We start from the raw sequence: 23,487 nt of genomic DNA, 5'->3' as shown, positions 1-23,487 counted from the left end.
CATCTCTACTAAAAATACAAAAAATCAGCTACGTGTGGTGGTGGGTGCCTGTAGTCCCAGCTACCTGGGAGGCTGAAGCAGGAGAATCACTTCAACCCGGGAGGCAGAGGTTGCAGTAAGCCGAGATTGCCCCACTGCACTCCAACCTGGGCAACAGAGCAAGACTCCATTAAAAAAAAAAAAGAAAGGAAAAGAAACAGAAGCTTAGTACTTGGAATGAGGCAGAGTAGAGGAGGTGTCATTGTCTTTCTGAAGGGTTGGATGTTGAACTGACTTACGTGCTCCAGATGTGGTCTGATGGGACATATTTAACAGTGAGGGAACTGGTCACACTAAACTGTGTTGTGTGAATAATTTAAGGAGCTAAAAATTTTAAAGTTATATTTAAAGGGCAGGTCACATGGGCTGGTGAAAACTCTGGACAGAGGGTGAGCCAAAGGTAATCAATTTACTACCGTAATATCACCCACTTGCAAGATTTCCGCTTCTCTCTGCATCTGCATGCTGATAACCTTAAACATTCCTGTCTCCCGTTTACACTTCTCCTTTTGTCTTAGTCAGTTTAGGCTGTTATAACAAAATGCTGTAGATTGGGTGGCTTACAAACAATAGACATTTATTTCTCACTGCTCTGGAGGTTGGAAGCCCGAGATCAGGGCACCAGCATAGCTGGGTTCTGGTGAACCAGGTTCTTCCAGGTTGCATGTTGTCAACTTCTTGTTGTGTCCTCACATGGTGGAAAGTTGGCAGGAGAGCTCTCTGGGGTCCCTTTTATAAGAGCCCTAATCCCATTCATAACTCCCATTCATAACTCCCATTCATAACTCCCATTCATAGCTCCCATTCATTGCTCCACCCTCATGACCTAAGTACCTCCACAAACATCCACCTACTAATATGATCACATTGGAGGTTAGGATTTCCACCTATGAATTTTGGGAGGATGCAGACATTCACTCCGTAACACTTTGAACTCCAGATCTATTTCTGACACTTTCACCTGGATATCCTATAGACCAATCACACTTAGTCCAAGGGGTTAAAAGGTTCTCAGAAACCTCTCAGTAAGCACCAAATCCAATCATTAATGAATAATCACAATCATGATTTTCAAAAAGTGTACTGAGTGCATATTAAGTACCCATTTAGTCTAGCCCCTGGATTAAATGTTTTATATTCATTACAATACAAACAATTGAATTTTTCCACTAATCATGTAAAGTATCTATCATTCCCATTTTGTGGATGACAACACTGAGGCTCTTAGAGGTGAGTTGCTATCTTGAGGCTATCCGACTAGTAAGGAGTAGCGTCGGGGTCAAACCGCAGGTTGATCTGGCTCCAAACATAAGGTCTTTCTAGGATGCAAACTCCACATAATTCCAGAGAGGCCAGGTCAAAGTGGAGGGTGCTATGTGTTCGGGAGGCGCAGGTATGAAGGCCACCTAGGCGACTGATGTTTTCAGAGCTGCTTCCTCTTTCAAAAAAGCCCAGACTCAAAGACTTACCAGATATCATGCTTTTCAGTTGAGGGGAAGTTTGGTCTTTTATGCGTGGAAAGGCACAGATAAACCTTTCCATGGAACCATAGGAGGAAAATGCATTTCAACATAAGTCTCTTCCATGTTCTATTGAAAAGTTTTGCCCACTCAACTCCATAAAAGTGTGTTATTTTCTGTATATAGAGAATCCCTCTATTTTAAGATAATGCAAGCCTTAGGATGGCTATTTGACATAGTTGTTAAGGTAAGAAATTCCTTTGACTGACAGACCTGATGCCTCCATGCTAGATACATTGCTTCAGAGGGTTATGTGTGAAAAACTCCTAGGAATTGGGGCTGCTACGTTGGCAACTGTGCTAGAGTCCTCACTCTGGCTGGGGTGCTGCTGACTTCAAGGCCCTTTGTACCTCTTTTCTTGCATCTTCTGGGCATCAGTTGCAATGTCTTATTCACTTTTGTATCCTTGAAATTAGTCATGGTTTATTTACCATCAGGGCTTCTTTCCAACTATACCCCAATGACATGAAACAGAAACCTTGCAACCATCTCTCGGGAGGAAATGCAGAAACCACGCTGTTCTCCCTGGCAATCAGATTTCCCTCTCATGAGCATCATAATGGCAAATAGAAATACTTTTCTGCCAAGAAAGATAGGTAGTTTACAGGTCAAAAGGAAAACAAAGCCAAAAATAAACCGAAAAAACCAAACCCCAAAAAGGCAGATAAACAAAGGTAAAACTGTGAGACACTTGGAGAAAATGGTATCAGGAACAAAGAAAGGGTCAAGAAGAGAATGGCTAGAAATATGTTCCTTAGTAGTGTATTGATTTGGACCCATTAAACAATGCCAAGTACACAATTGAAATAGAGGCAGAAAATAAAAAACGTGCACTGTACCTGCCTTGCCTCCCTGATGGGCATGGCTCACAGCGCTGTCCCCAAGCCCTCCCCAGACAGAGCAGTCCTTGTCAATCAGAGTTCACTCAAATTATTTGTTATGAATAAATGTTATTGAAATTTTAATTAGTTCTCTGAGAACTTAGGAAAACACCCTGCTGTTGAGAAAATAGCTTGTTTGTGTTTATTTTCAAACTTCACAATGAATTTCTTAAAGAATATTTTCTATGACATTCTAAAAAGATTGTGAATGTGAAGGATTTAATAACTTAGGTCTTGGAATTTACTTTGAAACCTTGGCCATGACTTTTCATTTATGAGATACCCCACAAAGCCTCTTTTTATTATCTTGGTTCTTGGATAGATTTCTAATGCTTGAAAGTTATATACGGAATCATCAATTTTTCCTTTCATTCTTCTGAACTTGTTATTGCCCTTTCTCCCACTCACAAATCAAAGCCCTTCTCTTTTCCTTGTTGGATCCTGGTTTTGAAAATGTACAATCAAATGAACAAAAATCAGGTGGAAAAAAACATCAAGGAATAGCATGACTTGTCGGTTAGTGGCATGATCTTGGCTCACTGCAACCTCTGCCTCCCTGGTTCCAGTGATTCTCCTGCCTCAGCAGCCTGAGTAGCTGGGATTACAGATGCATGCCACCATGCCCAGCTAATTTTTGTAGTTTTGGTAGAGTAGGGATTTCACCATGTTGGTCAGCCTGGTCTCGAACTCCTGACCTCGTGATCCACCTGCCTCAGCCTCCCAAAGTGTTGGGATTACAGGCGTGAGCCACCGCACCCGGCCGTCAGTTAGTTTTATGAAGCTTTGGTGCTGCTGCAGCCACCACAGCCTGACATCCCTTGTCTGTGGGGCTGCCAGAAGTAACCCTGGCCAGGGTAATGATACCCCATGACTTTCTCGCTTTACTCTTATGTTGGCAAAACAGAGAATCAATGGTTAGAGCTTAGCCATAGGCGTTTCAGTAGTTTTTCTTGTTTACAGTTGTGTTGGATACAAAACAGTTTTACTTGTTCCTTAATGTGAGTCTAATGAAGCCCCATAAATAACCTGTGTGCCCATGAAAGGTCACCTTGGAGCAGTCACTATTTACTGTCTCAGGTACTCTATTTTATTCCTCAACTGGATTTTTTTACTTCTTATTTCAGTGCCCCAAATTCCAACAGTCAGGGATTCATTTGGAAAAGGAGTTTTCTATTTTAAAAAATGCAAATATTATGGTGAGGTTAAGGACGTGTAAGCTATTCTCACAGTAGTGAGACATCAGGAATTCAATTCTATTGCTTTCCCATGCCCTGAAGGAATGAGAATTTTGATTAGAGGGAAAGGAAGGAGAAACTTTAGAGAGCAATTAGGTTTGTGGGAGAGGCAGATTATTTAGGGCGCTTGGACTCTTCTAGAAGAAATGGAAAGTAGGGCATTAGAAGGTGCCACAGACGCATTTGACCTCCTTTGAATGTTTGCTCAAGGCTGGTCCCAAACAGAATCATACATGTTGTAACAGAAAGTAGAGAGAGGACGAGCACAATTGTGTTTCATGTGATTGAGTCCCAGGAAGAGGAAATGGCTTGCCCAGCTTCACAAAGTTAGTGAACCTGCATCTGTGTTTCTGACTCTCAAGCTAACCCTCGTTTTCCAGTACTCCACTGCGACACCAGCCAAGGAACACGTTTCCCTCTGCTTTGCCTCCAGGACTTAGAACTCCAGCAAGTGCTCCGGTTCTACTGCTCCTGAGCCTGTGAAGCCCACCAAAGCCTTTCTGGGAAATTCACAACTCCTAAAATCTTGTTTCCACAGGAAAGTAAATTTCTGGTCATAAATCACAAACTTGCCAACCCACTTCTGGTCCACAGCCCACTGTGGGTCAGGACTGCATGTGCCTTGCAGAGACAGAAGGCTCATCACCAGATGCACTCGAGTTCACTGCCTTTTTCTCAGGCATACTAGTCTGTCCTGGGTGACAATCGGAAGCCTGGGGAAGGGATGTATGACTTCTGAGATGTCAAAAGGCCACAGTGCTGCTGTGCAAGGCTAGTGAGCCTCCCTGGCCATCTGTTTCCTGTCACCCAGGACAATAACTTTCAAGAGTTGTCACGGGAGGAAATGGCCCTTGGGCCTTACCCTCTGCGTCTGGATGGCTCTGTGAATCCACAACACAATTTATAATAAGCCCAGTGGTGACCATAGCAACAACTCAGACATACAGTGAGCCTAGCCCTGTGCCAGGTGCAGGGTGCTGTCCCAAGGGATGAACTGAAGCCCCTCACCTGGAGTCCCTGAAAAGATGATGAATAGAAGGGGGAAGATAACTAAGGGCCACGATGAGGAGATGAAAATGAAAAGGTTATATATCTGGGAGACAGATCAATAATAATAATGGTCTTCCTAAATCCACTGCTTCTACTATCCGCATAACACCTTCAGACCTGTGCGAGGAAGGGTGGCTATTTGGTGCATGAGGCGGGGGAAGGCTCCAAAAAGTGTTGCACTCAGGAAGAAAGCTTTGGATTTGATTTGACAGTGGCGGGGAGACAATTCCTTGACAAAGATGAGAAAAAGTTAGTGCAACCTGACTCCCTGGGACTTTAGCCCCATCTCTGCTGTTTACCGGCTATGGTTATCTTGGGCGAGTTGCCGTGCTGTGCCTCCGTCTTCTTTTTGTAGAATGTGGATAATAATAGCACTGCCTCACAAAGTTGTGAAGATTCCATGAGATTCTGCATGCAATGTGCTTAGCATTGTGCTTGGCATGTCATAAGTGCTCAAAACATGTTGGCTATTATTATCAATATTAGTTAATTTATCAGTACTAATAAAATAGGTAGAGTGATAATCACACAAAATGATTGAGTTGCAGAGATTAGAGTCAAGGCAAATGCCAAGAAGCAGGTGGGGAGGAAGAGGACAGAGGATTTCCACAGGGAAGGGACTCTGATTTCACTGACACATATTGAGCACCTCCTGGGTACTAGGTATGGGGATCCTAGGTGTGCAAGCGTGGAGGCCGGCAAGCTGGAACCGACTAAGCTGCTATGATGAAATCTGTGCAAGTGGTGGCGGAAGCCTAGGAGAAGGATTTGGGAGTGGTGGGGGGAGGGGAGTGAAGAAGTCTAGAGCAACCACAGGAGGGCCAGGAAAAACTTTAAGGGAAGAACAACCAGATTTGGAGCAATGGGACCCAGGGTGAACTGTGAGGAGACAACCAATGGGAGGCCAATGTTCTGAGTCCCAGATGGCCAAAATGGGGGATGTGGAAAGTAGGTTGGGAAGGAAGAGGGAGCTATCTCAATAGCACAAATGAATCACAGATTTCCTCCTTAGCAGGAGACATCCCTGAGACTCTGACAATCATAAAAGAAAACCCACAGCCACCTCCTGAAAATACTTTCTAGGCTTCTGTCAATGTTAGTTTAAACATAGGGATGTAGAGGAATCTCTGTCTTGGTTCTTTGGTGTCCTGGGAGTGGTGGGGAGGTGAGCAAGTGGGGTCATGTGCTCCTGCAGTGAAATGCTTTTCTATGTCTCACCTGAAAATACCCTCCCCAGGGTTGAAAGTGAGAAGATGACTAACTCCCTCATCAAGGCATTACTGGAACAGGTTCTCTCTGTATGGTGTTCTAAAGAAATAATTGGATTTGTGTAATCCAGTCACAAAGCCCTGGGTACTCCACTCCCTTCCAGAGAACACACACTGGGGAGGAGCCAAGGTCCTGGGAGGTGGGGTTGCAAATTCTTGGCCAAACACCATGTGTAGAAAGGACCCATATATAAGAGGTGGTCTCAGGCTATTGGCTTCTGACTGCACCAGGATTAGAGCCTACCCAGGTGCTTAAAGAAGCAAAATCTCCTGAGCAGGTAAGTTTCTTTAGTTCCAAGGGTGGGTCCAAGTTAGCCCAAAGGCCCTATGAGACTCTACAGGGTCTGGGTTTAGAAGGTGAGAGGAAGGTATTTGCTTCTCCTGGTTTGAGCTTTGTAGGTGAGTATATACAGAAAAAGCCCTGGAGTCTGGAGATTTCAATTTTGTCCTCAGTTTTGCCATCACTTATTAGTGTGACCTTGAGGAATAGACTTCAGCCCTTTGGCCCCAATCTCCTCATTAAAAAAAAAAAAAAAAAAGATGGGAGTATGTTTGGGCCTGGGTAATTTCTGAGGTCCCTCCAGCTCTGGTTTCTCTCAAAGTCATTTAGTAGAGTTATTGATGCGGCTAGGTGCTGTCATTTCCCAGAACACAGGCCATCCCAGTGGTCTCCTGAGCCTCCTGGTGAGAAGGAATCTGGAGGCAGCCAGTTCCTCACTGAGGCCTTATGGGATCCTCAGAGTCAAGGAGGCCGACTGCTCTCTGGTTCTAATAAGCAGTGGGGCTGGGCTGACTTCCTCTATGAAATTAGATGTGAAGAACACACTGGGACCGTGACCACACTGTAAGAGTGGAATTGTGCCTCAAATGATAGCTGTCAGTGTGGTGCTTGGCACGGCCCTTGCCTAGACTAGAAATCTCAAAATTGCCCTTGTCTAGGTGGTCTGCTGGCCTATGGGCACTGGAAATCACTCATCAAGGCTCTGGAGGACTCCGGAGTGAGGCAGTCAGCTCTCAGTTCCGCTTATAACCCTCTTCTGTGGAGGCACAATATGATAATGTTTTGGTGGGTGGTACCTAGGTTTTTCAGCCTGGGTACATCTTTCAAGCCTGATAGAGTGAGGGGTACCTTTGATTTTCTAGGGGGAGAATTCTTGGATGAGTTAGGTACTGGCCATTTCACAGAGTAGGCACCTCATCCTGAAGAGTGAAGGCCCTTTCTAGAGTGTGAGCCTGGTTGTTGGACTGTGACTTCCTCGGGGGCAGAAATTCTGTCTAATCCATCCTGTACCCCTACCATCTAGGACAATGCCTGGCCCATGGGGAAGCATGCAGTGCAATAAAGCCTTGTTGAAATGAATTGATTCTCCCACTTTTCAAACTCCCTTGTAAATCTCTCTCCTGACCATCAAAACAGGCAGTAGAAAAGGAATGGAATTGATGTAACTATCAGTGGTATAATTGGTTTGGTGATAGATCGCTCGACCTCAAGGGTAGCCACTAAGCTAATTTATAACATATACATTGGTTTCATCACTTTAGAAAGTTATGTAAATGGAATCAAAGAGTTTTTGTGTCTGAATTTTTTCTACTCAGTATTGTTTGTGAATCTCATTCATATTGCAGTATGTAATTCTTGTTTGTTCAGAGCTGTGAAGTATTTCATTGTATAAATGGATGTGATATCCATTTATATGGATATTATTAATATTTCTCCATGTTCATGGACATTTGGGTAGTTTTCATTTGGGGATATTTTGCATATTTCTCTTGTGAGTATTCTTGCACATGTCTTTTGGTGCATAAATTTAAGCATTTCTGTTGGGTAATAACCAGGAATGGAATTGTATCATATAATTTGTAGGTGTTTAGCTATAGTATTTACTGTCAAATAGTTTCTTTTCTTTTTTTGTTTTTTAAGATATTTCTAATTGGCTTACTTTTTCCAAAAGTTTTCCTGGGTTTTTAACTGCATACCTTGATTTTCTGGAGTAGCGTTAATCAGAGCCTGAAATGACTGGCCGAGTCTTCCAGGCAGGGAGTGGGCTTGCTAGAAGAGGGGGCTGTTAACCAGCATCCTCTCCCCAGTTCATGAGTGTGAGTGAAGGGCAGGAAAGCCCCACAAGAAGAAGACAAGAGGTTTCCAGAGAAGGCTCTGGAGAGGAGGGGACATTTGCCCTGAGCTTTGAAGGATGAGGGAGATCTGAGGCAGAAGGGGTCAGGAGGAAGCGACATCTCCTTTGTAAGTTTGAACAGAGCAGAGGGTTTGTGGTGGGGGTTTGTGTAGACAGAAAGGAACTAACACACCAAGAGCCTGGCCATTTGGACTTGACGCCATGAGCTGTGTGGTTTTGAGGGTATGATGTGAAATGGCCAGTCATATGGCAAATGCAGGATCAGAGGAGGAGAAGAGCTACCTCAGTCTGACCGCTCATCTAGCTCAAATTCCGTGACTCTCTGAAGATGCAAATGCCCCTGCAAAAAAATAAAAGGAATGAATTTACATCTGCTTTAAAACTCTTTCCTGTCCAAATGTGTTGTCAAATGTTCAGAATCATTTGATATTTTGTTTTGAAAATCGGAAGGGTTGGCTCTTTGAAAGTGTGGGAATGGATAGAAAAAGAGTAGGGGATGGCTCTCAGGCTAGGGTCCCACTACCTCTTGGGGTGGAAAGTGTTAGAGCAGGGCAGCTCGAGGGGAACAGAGTGACCCCACTGAAGTCATAGTTTAGGAGGAGACTGTACAAAGAGGATGTGCCTGTGCTGGAGAGGAGAGATGCCCCAGGGCTCCCCCCACAGTCAGGCCGAGCAGGCCATGCCTCCCTGGAACTGCTCCGAGGTCCTTTCTGTACATGGGGGCACTGAATGGGATGACCACTAAGTTCCTTCTAGCCTCATATTTGATTCAGCTGCAGTGAGCGATGCCAGGGTGCAACTTCCACACAGGCCAAGTATCCACTTCCTGTGCTCAGGGAAAACTGTGTCCAGGTCATGGCAACTCGTGCTCCAGGGAGTCTTCTTCTCTGCAAAGATTTGTGGCTATGCCGTGTCTCATAAAGTCAAATGGAAGTGGGGTGGCTGTGGGTGAGTAGGGAGCTGCACCAGTCAAGTTCTTAGACCTCCATAGAGGCATGCAGTCAGCCCAGGGGATGCCTACCCTGGGATTGCCAGTTAAGGGACTTCCTGCCTCTTCTCCCCCACCTTCTCCCAAGGTGCATGTTCCCTTTGGAGACTCCTTTTTCTTTTAGGTCTGACCTTGGTTTTACTTCCCCGGGTTGCTTTGATGTGGATCCCACATACCACCCAGGAAAGGAGCCCTCAGGCAAGCCTGGATGAACATTTCGGAAGGGAAGGATGTTCAAGAGGCTCCCTCTACCTAAATCAGGCCCCAGCAATGTGATCAGACTCCAGAGGAGCAGCAAAGTGATTGACAGTTCACAGGAAGTCTTTAACTTCCTTTATCTCAGTTCAGCTTCATAAGAGGGGAGGGGAGGGCATGCTTTATTGTTCCTTACATTTTCCAAGTGAAGAAACATCCATCCCTTCCATCGGTGAGTCAATTGGCCAGCATTTATCAAGCATCTGTTTATTCATGGCATTATGTGACTAGAGATTAAAAAAAAAAAAAAAAGCCTATACCATTCTTGCCTTCAAGAACTCATAGTTGGGCCACATTCATCATTGTTTCCTGAAAGGCAAATGTCTGCTCTAATAAATGAAGAATCATGCTTGACGTTTTCTGTTAGAAACTTGATCTAAATGCAGACAGATGTCTAAACAGTAAAAAAAAAAAAAAAAAAAATTTTAAAGTCTTTCAAACCATTAATGTTACAAAATCATTTCATCTTTTATGAACAGGTCATGATGTATACATAGAGATGCTGGTTTTCCTGTTCATAATCAGTAACCACAGAACCACCTGAAAACTGCCCAGGAATGCCTGATGTTATCACATCTAAATAAGGGATTAGACACGAAACTTTAGCAGAGAGAAACTGCAGGCCACATTTGCAAGTGTTTTGAGACATGAATGCAAGTGTAAATGTTAAGGGTCTATTAAAAAGTCAACGAATCAATTAGAGATAAAACTGTTGCATTAAGATAAATTCTTAATGATGGATTCAACCAACCACATTTTAATCTGTGAGTTCCTACTTGGAGCTTACCCCTGTCCTTAGCCCTGCAGCAGCAATCTACCTGGTTCAATAGTGCTTTAGAGCAGTGCTCAGCAAACTTTGCCTGTAAAGGATGGCATAGTAAATATTGTAGGCTTGTGGCCCCTAAGAACTCTGTGTCAATGACTCAACTCCACTGTTGTAATGCAAAAGCAGCCACAGACAATACCAGACAGATAAGCATGGCTGTAGTTTCAGTAAAACTTTATTTATCCAGGCTGTAGTTTGCCAACTCCTACTTTAGACTTCCGTCAAGTCTTTTCACACGGTTATGTCTTTTGAGTTCTGAGAATAGGCACAGTACACGTCATTCTGTGTTGAGGGTGAGGAAGCCAGCTCAGAGAGGGTAAAGGAGTCAGCACACGGGCATCCGGGAAGAGGCAGCAAACCCACTTGCCTTCTGGGTTTTCTAATTCCAAACCTAGCACTCCATGGCCACTGCACACCGCCTATTACACAAAAGAAGTACAATCCCTGCTCACGATAAATCTAGCAAAGCCTATAGTTAGTCTTGTTCTTTTGTTCCGACTGTCGAGAACAAGGAATTGATTGTTTTTCAATCTGGTGCTTTTTATCATGTAGACAGAGTCTTGTACAAAGAGCCTAGGTTTCGACTCCAATTTTGCCTGAGACAACTTAGTGCGTTGTGGCAAGATGCCAGAGTTCTCTGGAAATCCATCATCCCCCAGGAGGATTCTACAGGTTCATGTGAGTGAGGGCATGGTACTTATTTCTTTAGCTTCCTTTCCAGAGACCTGACTCTACCCCTATAGGTTGATCAAAGGCCAGGTGTTATGTTCCCAGCCTGAGACATACTGTCTAGCACATAGTAGGTGTTCAGCAAACATGTGAACTGAACATCAGGGCAAGGACTCAAGACACTGTATGGACCCCTGGGAATTAGTTCCTATTTTTGTATTCTGGTGAAATTACTGGGAAGCTCCTTTCTATGTCTTAGAGTCTCAGTTTTTCCCACTTTAAAATGGAGCCCACAATCCTCAACTGCTTCAGAGGTGGTTGAAAAGGTAGCCACCACCAAGGAAAGCCAGGATTTGGGCAGATATTATTATTCCAAATCAAGGCAATAGTTCAGCATGATGATGCCAGTGGGACAGGAGTCAGGCTGATTCCCTGGTTTTTCTATATAAACTTAAAATTTTAATTTGAAACAACTATATATAATAAACATGTACCTTTTTTTTTTTTTTTGGAGACAGAGTCTTACTCTGTCACCCAGGCTGGAGTGCAGTGGCGGGATCTCAGCTCACTGCAACCTCCACCTCCTGGGTTCAAGCAATTCTCCTGCTTCAGCCTCCTGAGTAGCTGGGATTACAGGCGCCTGCCACAGCGCCCAGCTAATTCTTGTAGTTTTAGTGGAGATGGGGTTTTGCCATGTTGGCCAAGCTGGTCTTGAACTCTTGACCTCAAGTGATCTGCCCACCTTGGGCTTCCAAGGTGCTGGGATTACAGACGTGAGCCACTGTGTCTGGACATGTTTTTAAGTGTGTTGTGCACAGTTCATTGAGTTTTGATGAAAAAATATACAGATGCAACCACCACAGTCGATATAGAACATTTCCATTACCCCAAAAGTTATTTTGCACTCCTTCCCAGGCAATTCCTTCTCCCAGTCCCAGGTAACCACTGACTTGCTTTTTTTTATGTTGTATTTTTATGAAACATATTTTTTTTCCATGATAAAAGTAATACATACTAATCGAGGAGTCCAGAAAATATAGAAAAGTTTAACAAAGTAAAATAAAAGTCTTAGTCACATTATCCAGAGATAGTTCATATTCTTATTTATATGTATTTTCTTCCCATCGTGTGTGTGTGCGCGCGCGCGCGTACGTGCATGTGTTTAATAATATTGGGGCCATGATCTATACACAACTTCATTGGTGATTGCGTATGTGCCTATGATGATTGTATCTAAAATCATTTTGCTCACAGAACCTCTAATTGACTTCTGTGTTTGATTAATGGCACCAGGTTACTCATACTGGTAACCTGAGTTGCTATGAAGAATAGATCTTTGTTTCCTAATACATTTTCTAGTTAGTTGTTGCTGTTATAAAAAGAACACCACTGAGTTTCTGTATAGTGTATTTAACTTTTATTCATTGACCTTCTTGAATTCTTTTATTTCCTATAGTTTAAAAAAAAATTTCTTAGATATTCTACACGTAAAATAATCTCTTCTGTGAATAAGTCATTTTTTTTTGCTTTCTGATTTTTGTGCTCCTTCCTTCCTTCCTCCATTCCTCCCTCCCTCCCTCCCTCTTTCTTTCTTTCTTTCTTTCTTTTCTTTCTTTCTTTCTTTCTTTCTTTCCTTCTTTCTTTCTTTCTTTCTTTCCTTCTTTCTTTCTTTTCTTTCTTTCTTTCTTTCTTTCTTTCTTTCTTTCTTTCTTTCTTTCTTTCTTTCTTTCTTTCTTTCTTTCTTTCTTTCTTTCGTTTTATTGGCTTAACTAGGAATTACAATGAAAAGTGATTAAGAATGGTAGTAATCAGCATTCTTATCTTCTGTTTATTTTAAGGAAATATCTTTTATCTTTCCTCAGAAAGTATGGTGTTCCTCTAGATTTTTTTAGTAAATATCTTTTCTTAGGTTAAATAAATTTCATTCTAGCCCTAATTTATCCTAGGAAAATAATTAGGATGTGCTCAAAGACATAAACTCTAGTAATACCATCACTGTTTAGTTAAAAAGAAGAAATTACATGAAATTCCAGAAACAATAGATTTTAAAAATAAATTTTGGTTGACGTATGATTTGGCATACTTTGCAATAATTAAATGTGTTCTTGTATATTCAACTTATTGGCAAAGACAAGTATTCATTAGATATTGTCAAGTAAAAGTGTAAAACACAATGTATAATATTATATTACTTTCATTAGAAAATAATTAAGCATAGAAAATTTTCTCTAAAAGTATACATTAAAATTTTAACTATGGCTATCATTGAGTAGTGGGAATGTGGGTAATTTATATTTCCTTTCTTTCCCTTGATTTTTCCACAATCAATATATGTTATTTGGATTTTAAAATGAAAATAAGTCAACTCATAGCTAAGTGAAAACTAATTCTTCTGACTTTAAAGTGATTAGAACAAACATATAAAAACCTGCAGTCTGACTGAACATTTAATAGCAGGGATATAGTATTAATTTCTCTCCAGTTTGTCAGAGTCAATGTTTTCACTGATATCAACCTCTCTTTCCAAATAAGTTGTAACACCACCCTTTGTAAAGCCTTCACAGATTCTCACCTGTGCCTATGGACTCTCTATATTCCTGGACAACAGGGAAACTTCCAAGTGGACAATCCCATAGGACTAGGCAATCTGCTGTCTTAAGGTTGACCAGTGCTGTGCTGGTAATATTCAACAACTAGCTCTCAATTTTTTTTTTAAAGGCCAAGAAGCTCTGATTTGTAGCATTTACCAGTTCCATGGTATGGACACTCTCACGATGGCCAATTACAAGGTACTAACATGGCATGATGGAATATAGACTTGGGAAGAGATGTACACAGCTGGCGCCTGTCATCTTGCTCACACTGGCTACTGAAATACCACTGAGACCCACCTGAAGGAGTAAATTTTGACACAAGGTGTATCTAGAGTCTGTTCCTTCTCCCACATTTAAAATGTTCCCATGCACCTTTTAATAAACACTAACATGTTAAATAGGCAGAGGGTTATCAGGAGAGATGAGGAAACCCTGCCTGCACACAGGGATTGGCGTTTGGAGTTTGCACTGCTGGCTGGCGTATCCCCAGGTGTCTTGTCTGGTGATGCTCCTGATGTTCATGAGCCAGTTAGCGTTCAAAGGCCTCCTCCTCTGGATCAAGACACTTAGGTGATCTGAGCACCAGGTTATTTGATACCTCTCACCATCATAATGCCCTCCCTAGCACCCAGCATCTATAGATAAGGGGAGAATAGCCAGCATGGAAGAAGTGGAGATCGAAGCCTGACTCTCTATTTACTTCCTGAGTATAAATAAATTTTGGACAGGCACGGTGGCTCATGCCTGTAATGCCAGCACTTTGGGAGGCTGAGGTGGAAGGATCACTTGAGACCAGGAGTTAGAGACTAGCCTGGGCAACATAGCAAGACCTCATCTCTACAAAAAAAAAAAAAAAAAAAAAAAAAAGGTTAGCTGGGCATGGTGGCATGAACCTGAACCTGTAGTCCTAACTACATAAGAGGCTGAGGCAGAAGGATCCTTTAAGCCCAGGAATTCAAGGCTGTAGTAAGCTATGATCATGTCCTTGCACTCCAGTTTGGGTGACAGAGTGAGACCCTGTCTCTAATTAAAAAAAAAATAATAATCCTGACATGCAAAACACTGCAGAACAGCCTAGCAGCTTATGGGGAGCCAAGGAAAGAACTCTGAGGCCCAAGGAGGATGCTTTTAGGCTGCACATTCTTAAATAGCTTGAGCCCCATTGGCCTTCACCTATCTATTTGCATAGTCTTATTTTGTGGACCTGCTCCAACGCTGCTCACTTACAGTAGTCAAAATGAATTTCCAAATGTGACCTGGACCCATCTGGCCCTTTGCAGAGAGCTGTGCCAATCTGAAAATGAGCCCATTTCATCCATGGTTTGTAATATATAGGAAACATGCAAGAACTGCCAACTGGTTTCATCTGGGCCTATATTCTCCTTAAGGTGACTTAGAAATATTTATTTAAAAATAAGATGTGTGTGTGTGTATGTGTGTGCGTGCACATGTGTGGCCTCTTTCTAAACTTTGGAGGGTGAGAAGAACCTTTGTCTCCTGAGCCCATGATGTACTGTGCTTGTCATGAGATGTAGTATTTAATCCAAGTATGACCCAGCACTGGGTAAGGAGGGCATGAGCCTGAGTGAGGTTCTGAAGCCGGGGGACCCTCTATCATTTTTCACAGGACAGGCAGTAAAGGATTGTTGTAAAGGCTTGAAGGGATAAAAAGGGAGTCCTTGCCTTTGTGAGGCCTCAAGTTTGTTTATAAATGTACGGTGGTAGAAGAAACTTTTTGGGAAGAAAATGGGGTAAGCCTGGGGGAAGCTTTGCCTACTCATCCACATTAGGAAAAAAAAGAAACTCCAGGGTAAAACACAAGACCTGAGTAACAGCTTTTGAGTCTCTGTGGCCTGGGTTAGAAGGGGGCTGGGTCTTCCCCCAGGAAGTACACAGGCACCCGTGACAAATAAGAAGAGCCAGGAATGGACTGCCCTCAGGTCTCAGAGGTAAGGGTGTGAGACAAACAACATTCCAGCAGTGCTAATCCTGCAGGGGATTCAAAAGCCAGTATTAGGCAGAAGAGGCTTCTATGCATGCATCACTCAGAGCAGAACCACAGTGGGGCCACTCCACCAACCGGTCACCAGCAGTGCTTGGTGAGCCACCTACAAAACTGACAGCAAGTGTTTAGAAACTTTTATAGCAATTGATCAAATAATTTACATTTAATTTAATTTTTGTTGGCTCTAATTTTTTCTTTTTTTTGAAACAGAGTCTTGCTCTGTTGCCCAGGCTGGAGTGCAGTGCCTCCATCTCTGTTCACTGCAACCTCTACTTCCTGGCTCAAGTGATCCTCCTGTCTCAGCCTCCCAAGTAGCTAGGACCACAGTCATGCACCACCATGCCCAGCTAATTTTTGTATTTTTACATGGACGAAGCTTTGCCATGTTGCCCCAGCTGGTATCGAACTTCTGGGCTCAAGTGATTTGCCACCTTGGCTTCCCAAAGTGCTAGGATTATAGATGTGAGCCCTTGCACCTGACCTGAAAAAATTTTAAAGGGGGGCTTGATTTTATATATCTTTTGAAATTGTATGTTTCTATTTATTCATTTTCATTAAATTTCTATGACAAATTGGAAATAAAAGAACATAGGCCCTTCACTAGTGATAATTTGAGAAGCACCAAGACAGTAGGGTGCCCAATGGGGTAGACAGTGGGTCAATAGACAGAGGGGGTCTCAGCGAATGCCAGGCACTCAAGGAGGGCTTCCTGGGGAAAGGACTCAAGTTAGACTTTGGGGGATGGGCAGGACCTTGACAAATGGAGAGGACCCCAGGTCACTCCTACAGCCATGAGAGAGTACTCACACTCAGTATAAGCATGTTTGCGAGTTACTTTTAGTGCATGTACATTCTGTCCCAAACACTGTGCTGGGTGTAATAGGCAGTTTGTAGCACTGAGAGCTGAATATTGTTATGGAAGTCAGGGCTCTGGGTTCTGGATACAGCCCTTATAAAATCTCCTTGTATAGCACCGGAAAGATCGTTTAACCCTTCCCGCCCTCGCAGCCTCTAGTCTGTAAGAGCCATGAGGGCAGGGACTGTCTTTGGTGAGCAGTGCCTAGCTCAAGCCTGACAAATGGTAAGTTCCCAGTAAAATTTTTGATGAATGAATGGACAGGTTTCAGTTGTAACACCTGAAAAATGGAGGGGTGGGGGTGGAGGGTGGGGCTGGATAAGATTCATGGTTTTGCAACTGTAAAATGAAAAACTATATTGTGTAGCCAACCTGTCCTGTAAGAAGCTCCAGGAAATCAAGTTTTGTAGCCAGGTTATCAAAACAGGAAATTCTGTTAACAAGGAAAAGGGGAGAATGGGCATGTACCGGCAACTGTTGGTATTTGTCACAATATGTGTCTGTGATTTCTTTCCCCCTTTTACATTAGCAAGAAAGTCTTCAAGGAAGGATTTCTTTTTAAAGAGAATGTAGGCTGGGCATAGTGGCTCATGCCTGTAATCCCAACAGTTTTGGAGGCCAAGGCGGGCCAATCACTTGAGGTCAGGAGTTCGAGACGAGCCTGGCCAACATGGCGAAACCCCATCTCTACTAAAAATACAAAAATGAGCTGGGTGTGGTGGCGGGTGTCTGTATCTGGTGCTCTGCTGGCCTGCCCATGCCAACCTGCAGCCCTGCCAGGGCCCGCAACTGCCCATGGGGGCCTTCCATGAGAGACCAACGCACCCTGTGCTGGAGCCTGGGGCTTTACCCCCAACCCGGAGTGCACCCAGGGGCTCCTGGGATGGGAGAGACGTCCTTGGGAGGCCCCCGCGCGGAGGCTGCTGGCCCCCAGCATCTCCTGCGGCCTTGCTAATCCCGGCTACTCGGGAGGCTGAGGCAGGAGAATCGCTTGAACCTGGGAGGCAGAGGGTGCATTGAGCTGAGATCATGCCACTGCACTCCAGCCTGGGCAACGGAATGAGACTCTGTCTCAAAAAACTAAAAATTAAAAAAAAAAAAAAAAAAAAAAGATAATGTAGGAGGAGGTTTTGCGGGGAAGAATAAGGAGGACATTGAAGCAGGAGGAAGGCTGTGTGTCTGTAGCTGGGAGGCAGGAGTTGGCAGGCCTGGTGGAGGCCCTGAGCAGACAGCCACTACTCCCCACTACCTTGGCAGGCACGGGACCCTCCAGCCCAGGGGGCTGAGCTCCGGCTTCCTGCTTCTCTTCTCCTGTCTCCCCACTAAGCAGAAGGGACCCCTGTGACATTGGGGCAGTCAGGGGCCCAGGACTCAGCCCTGAGGCTTGAGAGAACTTTCCCTTCCGTAGGCTTTTGCCACAAGATCCCTGATCCCCCACCAGGTCCTCAAGCGCTTGAGCAAGTGCTCAAGGACCCCCACTGTCTGGGACAAAATTGAACCACCTGCTTCTGTCTCTTTCTCACCAGCTGACTTCTCCGCTCCCATTCTCTCCATCCTTCCCCTCCTCTCTGTGGCAATGGCAAAGCACAAGCAGGAAATGAGGAAACTGACTGTCCTCTGTCCATTTCAGGAGCAGCAGAGACTCCTCAGGAAGACTCACAGGACTGTACCCACTGCCTGCCATGTCTCTGTGGCCACCTTTCCGATGCGGATGGAAGCTGGGGCCAAGGTACTCTAGGAGGGCCTCTCCACAGCTCCCCCAACAGGACTTTGAGGCCCTGCTGGCAGAGTGCCTGAGGAATGGCTGCCTCTTTGAAGACACCAGCTTCCCGGCCACCCTGAGCTCCATCGGCAGCGGCTCTCTGCTGGAGAAGCTGCCACCCCGCCTGCAGTGGAAGAGGCCCCCGGTGAGCCAAAATGTGTCAGCCCAGACCCTCCTGCCCCAGGGTTTAGGCTTTCAGATACTACACCTAAGTTATATGGGAGAAAAAAAAACAGGCTTTTTCCTACTCTCTCCTCTCCACTCAACACAACACACTCTTCTAACACCAGATGTGTGGGAGGTTTTCCCCATATGCCAAACAATTCTCTGGTGGCCACCATCTGGGTATTCTGTAATGAAATTTAATTCCGACACTGTCTACCTAGAGACAGTGTCAGATATCGCAGGTTGAGTGTTCATCCCATAAGACTGTCTCCACTTCAGATGCTAATCATAAGTCCCAGGTTGTGACCTGTACTTCTCATGACCGGCCATAAATCAGGACTGTGGTTCCCATGATCCCTTCCTTGGGTTTGATTAATTTGCTAGAGAGGGTCACAGGACTCAGGGAAATGCTTCGCTTACATTTAGTTATTTATTATAAAGGGTATTACAAGGATGCAGATGACAGCTAGGTGGAAGAGATGCATAGGGCAAGGCATGGGGAAGGGGTGTGGAGCTCTCATGCCCTCCCTGGGTGTGCCACCCTCCAGGGACCTCCATGTGTTCAGATATCCAGAGCTCCCTACACCCTGTCCTTTTGGGTTTTTATGGAGGCTTTATTACCTAGGTATGATTGATTACATCATTGGCCTTTGGTGATCAACTTAGCCTTCAGTTTCCCTCCCCTCCCCAGAGGTCAGGGGGTGGGGCTGAAAGTCCCAACCTTCTAAACCTGCCTTGGTCTTTCCAATGACCAGACCCTATCCTGAAGCTACCTAGGGACCACCAGTCACCAGTCAATCATTAGCATACAAAGGACACTCTTACCACTCTAGAGGTTCCCAAGGTTTTAGGAGCTGAATGTCAGAAAACTGAGCAAATGAAGACCAAATATATATTTCACAATATCACACCAGGTCTTACTGTCATTGATCTCCATGAGAAGGGAACTGGGTACATTCCCACCTTCTCACTTTCCAGATGGAGAAAACCAGGGGTGATTTTGAGAGTGGTCTAAGATGTAGCCCTCCCTCAGTCCTGCCCAGAAATATGCAGAATAGCTATAGCCAGAAATATATCAAGGTATTGTTTAGCTTCATCTGAGATGGCAAGGCTTCCTGAGTCACAGCCAATACCATCTGCCAGAGAGATAAATTTTAACATCTCTCCAATCTCCTCCCCCAAAAACAGGCTCATGAAACATGTAAATTAAGAAGCTATTAATCACTTTAGAAAAATATTCTTCACTCTATAAAATGCATCAATTCCTTTAAAAAGCAACTTCTTAATGTGTTCAAATGTAATCCATCTCCCTGAAACTTCATTTACATACAAGATTTCAGGAACATGGCTAGCGAATAGGGTAAAGTTAAGCCTGTGCCACAGACTTTCCTTTTCTCTTCCCTACTCACCCATCACCATCGATAACTGCAGCCCCAGACTTATGAAGCCCCTACTGTGTGTAAAATCTGCAGTGAGCCTCCTAAACTACATGGCAGCCAGATCCCACTTCTCTCAAAATCCTGGGAACTGCTGACATAGAGACTCTGTTCTACAACTGACTCTTGGGGAAACTGTGTCCACGCAAAGACTGAAGGATATAAATCTTGCCACGGAGCAGAGACCACCCCCCTAGCACCCCAGCCCAGGCTGCATCTCAGCAGGAAAAGCCAAAGAGACCATCTTATTAGGGGTCAGGAATAGGAAGGAGGAGTAGGGGAGAGTAAAGAGAAAGAAAAGATCTCTAGGAAAACCGAAAATGCCTCCTATAAAAGTGTTTCCATTTTTAATAGAAACTCTAAGAAAAGGCATTTTTGGTATAAGTGCTATTTCTCAATATCTACAGAGTCCAGGGCTCTGACTTACACAAGCTGTAAGAAGGAATGAGAAATAAAAAGGACAGAATTCTGTATCCCAGATCTTCTGGGACAGCACTGATTACACATATATTCTGTATCTTTGTCCCCATAAGTCCAGTTTGGGGGTATGGGAAAACATGGTCACTGTAGCTCCAGGAGCTTTTTTGTTCGAGGTCAGAATGACAATTCTGTTTGTCTCCGGCAGGAACTGCACAGCAATCCCCAGTTTTATTTTGCCAAGACCAAAAGGCTGGATCTGTGCCAGGGCATGGTAGGTAAGTTTGCACAGCCCTGGGAGACAGACGCTAGGCTGCCTGCTGGCCAGGCCTGGCCAAGACAGAGTGGATGATGAAGAAGAGAATCCAGAGATCCCCACTGGAGAGAGGCCCAAAGTGGCTATTCACTGGCAAACCCTGAAGGCTACCTGGATGTGCTCTGTTCTTTGCTGTGAAGTTTATAAAAGCTGGTCCTCTGAGGATGCATGGGAATGCATACCCTGCCTAAGTCCTCACATAATCTTCATTACCAGTTTACAGGTCTAAATTCTAAGTTTGGAAAATATGCTCACTCTATTTTAGCTCCCACAGTGGGACCTTCTTAAGACAGCAGTCATTAGCCTCCCCAGAATAGGATCAAAGCAGATCTATCCTCAACTCTACCTTTTTAAAATAGTAAATTGGTCATCAGGGAAGGCCCAACCAAGTCCAGCGATATCCGTTTCACAGACAGGGACATAGGGTCCTGAAGGGTTGAGGCTTTCCCAGAAGAACGTAAATCAGTTTCAGAGGCAAGATTTGGAAAAAGCGGATGGAGTTCAGGTCCAAATTCCTGAGGATAGGGCATTCAGGAATCTAAAAGCTGGTCCAGGAACATGGCTCTGGTTTTGGTGTCAAGTTGGATTTCAGCCAGTGCTCCCAGCCTCCCGCTCTGCTCACTCATCATCTGCCTTCCCAGTATATAATTCCCTTCTCTGAAACTAGGCTACAAGCCCAGAGAGGGTAGCCATAGGGACCGGGCATTTCCTGCAGGCATGAAGTCCCCAGTAGATTCATGCAGATGCTGTGTGCTGTCTGACTTAGGAGACTGCTGGTTCTTGGCTGCTTTGCAAGCTCTGACCTTGCACCAGGACATCCTGAGCAGGGTTGTTCCCCTGAATCAGAGTTTCACTGAGAAGTATGCTGGCATCTTCCGGTTCTGGGTGAGTGTCTTCCCGGGCCCTCGGCCTGGAGGGAGTCATAGGAAAGAGGGTTCCTGGAGGACCATGTCTTCACCTTCTGGGCTGATCACCGCCTGCAGCAGTCCTCATTCACCCGGGACCACTCTCTCCCTCCAGTTCTGGCACTACGGGAAGTGGGTTCCTGTGGTGATCGATGACCGCCTGCCCGTGAATGAGGCTGGCCAGCTGCTCTTTGTCTCCTCCACCTACAAGAACTTGTTCTGGGGAGCACTTCTGGAAAAGGCCTATGCCAAGTAAGAAACCAGCAGAAATATCCCCCTTCCTATCGCTTCTTTTTCTCTCTCTCAATGTTGAAGGAGGGGAGTGGAGTCAGGTAAAGTTTATGAAATGAGGTCCTGAGGCGTGTCTCAGTCGACATAGAAGTGACAACATATTCAGAGTCTTTTAGGTAGGGGTCGCCTCTTCTAAACCTGCGTTCAAGAGTTTTGCCTTTCCCTAATGGATGGAATTAAGGGGGATAGGAGCTCTGAGTGTCTATTCTCTCCTTTGCTCCTGGGATGGAAGGTAGGAGTAGCAAGATACACCCAAAGAATACCTAAGCAAAGGTTTCACTTCTCATTCGGACCATCTAATCTACAGTTTAAATGCCCCTTCCTTTTGTTTTGAATGAAACTCTCTCAACCTAGAGATCACTGCTGTCCCCAGCAGCTAAGAGGCCTGGATGAAGGAGCAGCAGCAGGGGATCCACCTGCTTGGGTCCCTGTGGGGCAGCCTGATCATCAGTGGTCGGATTGTGGGCACAGCTTCAACCACACAACTGCGACATGAAAGTTTAAGAGTTTTTCATACCTACAGACCCTAGAGGGTACTTGGCATGCATGGAGGGCACATACACACACACATGCACACACAAATGCACACACACACAAACACAGACACGCATGTACACATGTGCACACACATACACACACATAAACACACACACATGCACACACAAACACACACATGCACACACACATATATGCATGCATGCACGTGGAAGTCAGGGAGGCCAGGCAGAAAGAGAGAAAATGGACCCATGGTGGACCCATGCCTTTTCTTGAGTCCGGGGTGTTGTCCAAACAGGTTTCCCGTGAGCAGCTTTAATTGATAGGTTCAAAGCAAGCAGGCACTAGTTCCAGGAGATCTCGCTGTGATTGACAGGTGGTCACTAAGTTCTCAGGCAAACATCTGAGTGGTCCATTTAAAGGAAGTGGTGGGAAAGAGGGGTTCCCAGTCTTCTAGGCAGGAGAGATGCCTCTAAGTTTTATCTATGACCATCTGCTGAAGCCACTCAGGATAGGTATGGTATTGGAAACTATGTCAGGGTTGCCTGAGCTCTGCTTTCGGTACGAGAAAACTAAACTCCTATTTAAAAATGGATGCTGAGGCCACAAAAAATGATAAATACTCATGATACTTTTTCTTTTCATGTTTATTTCTTCTCTGGCTAGGCTTTCTGGTTCCTATGAAGACTTGCAATCAGGACAGGTGTCTGAAGCCCTTGTAGACTTCACTGGAGGGGTGACAATGACCATCAACCTGGCAGAAGCCCATGGCAACCTCTGGGACATCCTCACCAAAGCCACCTACAACAGAACCCTCATTGGCTGCCAGACCCACTCAGGGGTGAGACTGGGCTGCCACTGGCAGTCCTCTTCTCCTGCACCCACGCCCTCCATCAACCACCACTGCCCTCACCTGGGTGTGGGCTCAGGACCTCCACCCAGCTCCTACTGCTGAGGTCCTGGTGTTCAAGCCAGAGCAGCAAGGCCAGGTGCAGTGGCTCATGCCTGTAATCCCAGCACTCTGGGAGGCCGAGGCGGGCAGATCACCTGGGGTCAGGAGTTCGAGATCAGCCTGGCCAATATGGTGAAACCCCATCTCTACTGAAAATACAAAAATTAGCCGGGCATGGTGGTGGTCACCTGTAATCCCAGCTATTTGGGAGGCTGAGGCAGGAGAATCACTAAAACCCGGGAGGCGGAGTTTGCAGTAAACCAAGATCGCACCCTTGCACTCCAGCCTGGGCAACAAGAGAGAGATTCTGTTTTAAAAAAGAAAAACAAAAAAACCGGAGCAGCAGTGTTGGGGCCTCAGGACAGGCGAGACACTAGGAAAAAGAAGATGATGTGCAGAGAAGGAAGCTAACAATTATTAAGTGCTA

At 44.8% G+C, this 23,487-nt stretch overlaps 1 protein-coding gene across 1 annotated transcript in view; it reads left to right on the top strand.

Moving 5' to 3' along the window:
- The window catches only part of LOC105479697 (calpain 14), a 58,895-nt gene that overhangs the window by 10,322 nt on the left and 25,086 nt on the right, over positions 1–23,487 (top strand). The window contains exons 2-6 of the mRNA XM_071076464.1: positions 17,952–18,228; positions 20,310–20,379; positions 21,184–21,302; positions 21,438–21,574; positions 22,775–22,949. Of these exons, the coding sequence (XP_070932565.1) occupies positions 18,004–18,228; positions 20,310–20,379; positions 21,184–21,302; positions 21,438–21,574; positions 22,775–22,949 (726 nt within the window). The 5' untranslated portion in view covers positions 17,952–18,003. The remainder of the gene's footprint in view (positions 1–17,951; positions 18,229–20,309; positions 20,380–21,183; positions 21,303–21,437; positions 21,575–22,774; positions 22,950–23,487) is intronic.

The sequence above is a fragment of the Macaca nemestrina genome, chromosome 13 (assembly GCF_043159975.1).
Source record: "Macaca nemestrina isolate mMacNem1 chromosome 13, mMacNem.hap1, whole genome shotgun sequence".
Classification (NCBI taxonomy): Eukaryota; Metazoa; Chordata; class Mammalia; order Primates; family Cercopithecidae; genus Macaca; species Macaca nemestrina.
This window is presented reverse-complemented; position numbering and strand designations above follow the sequence as displayed.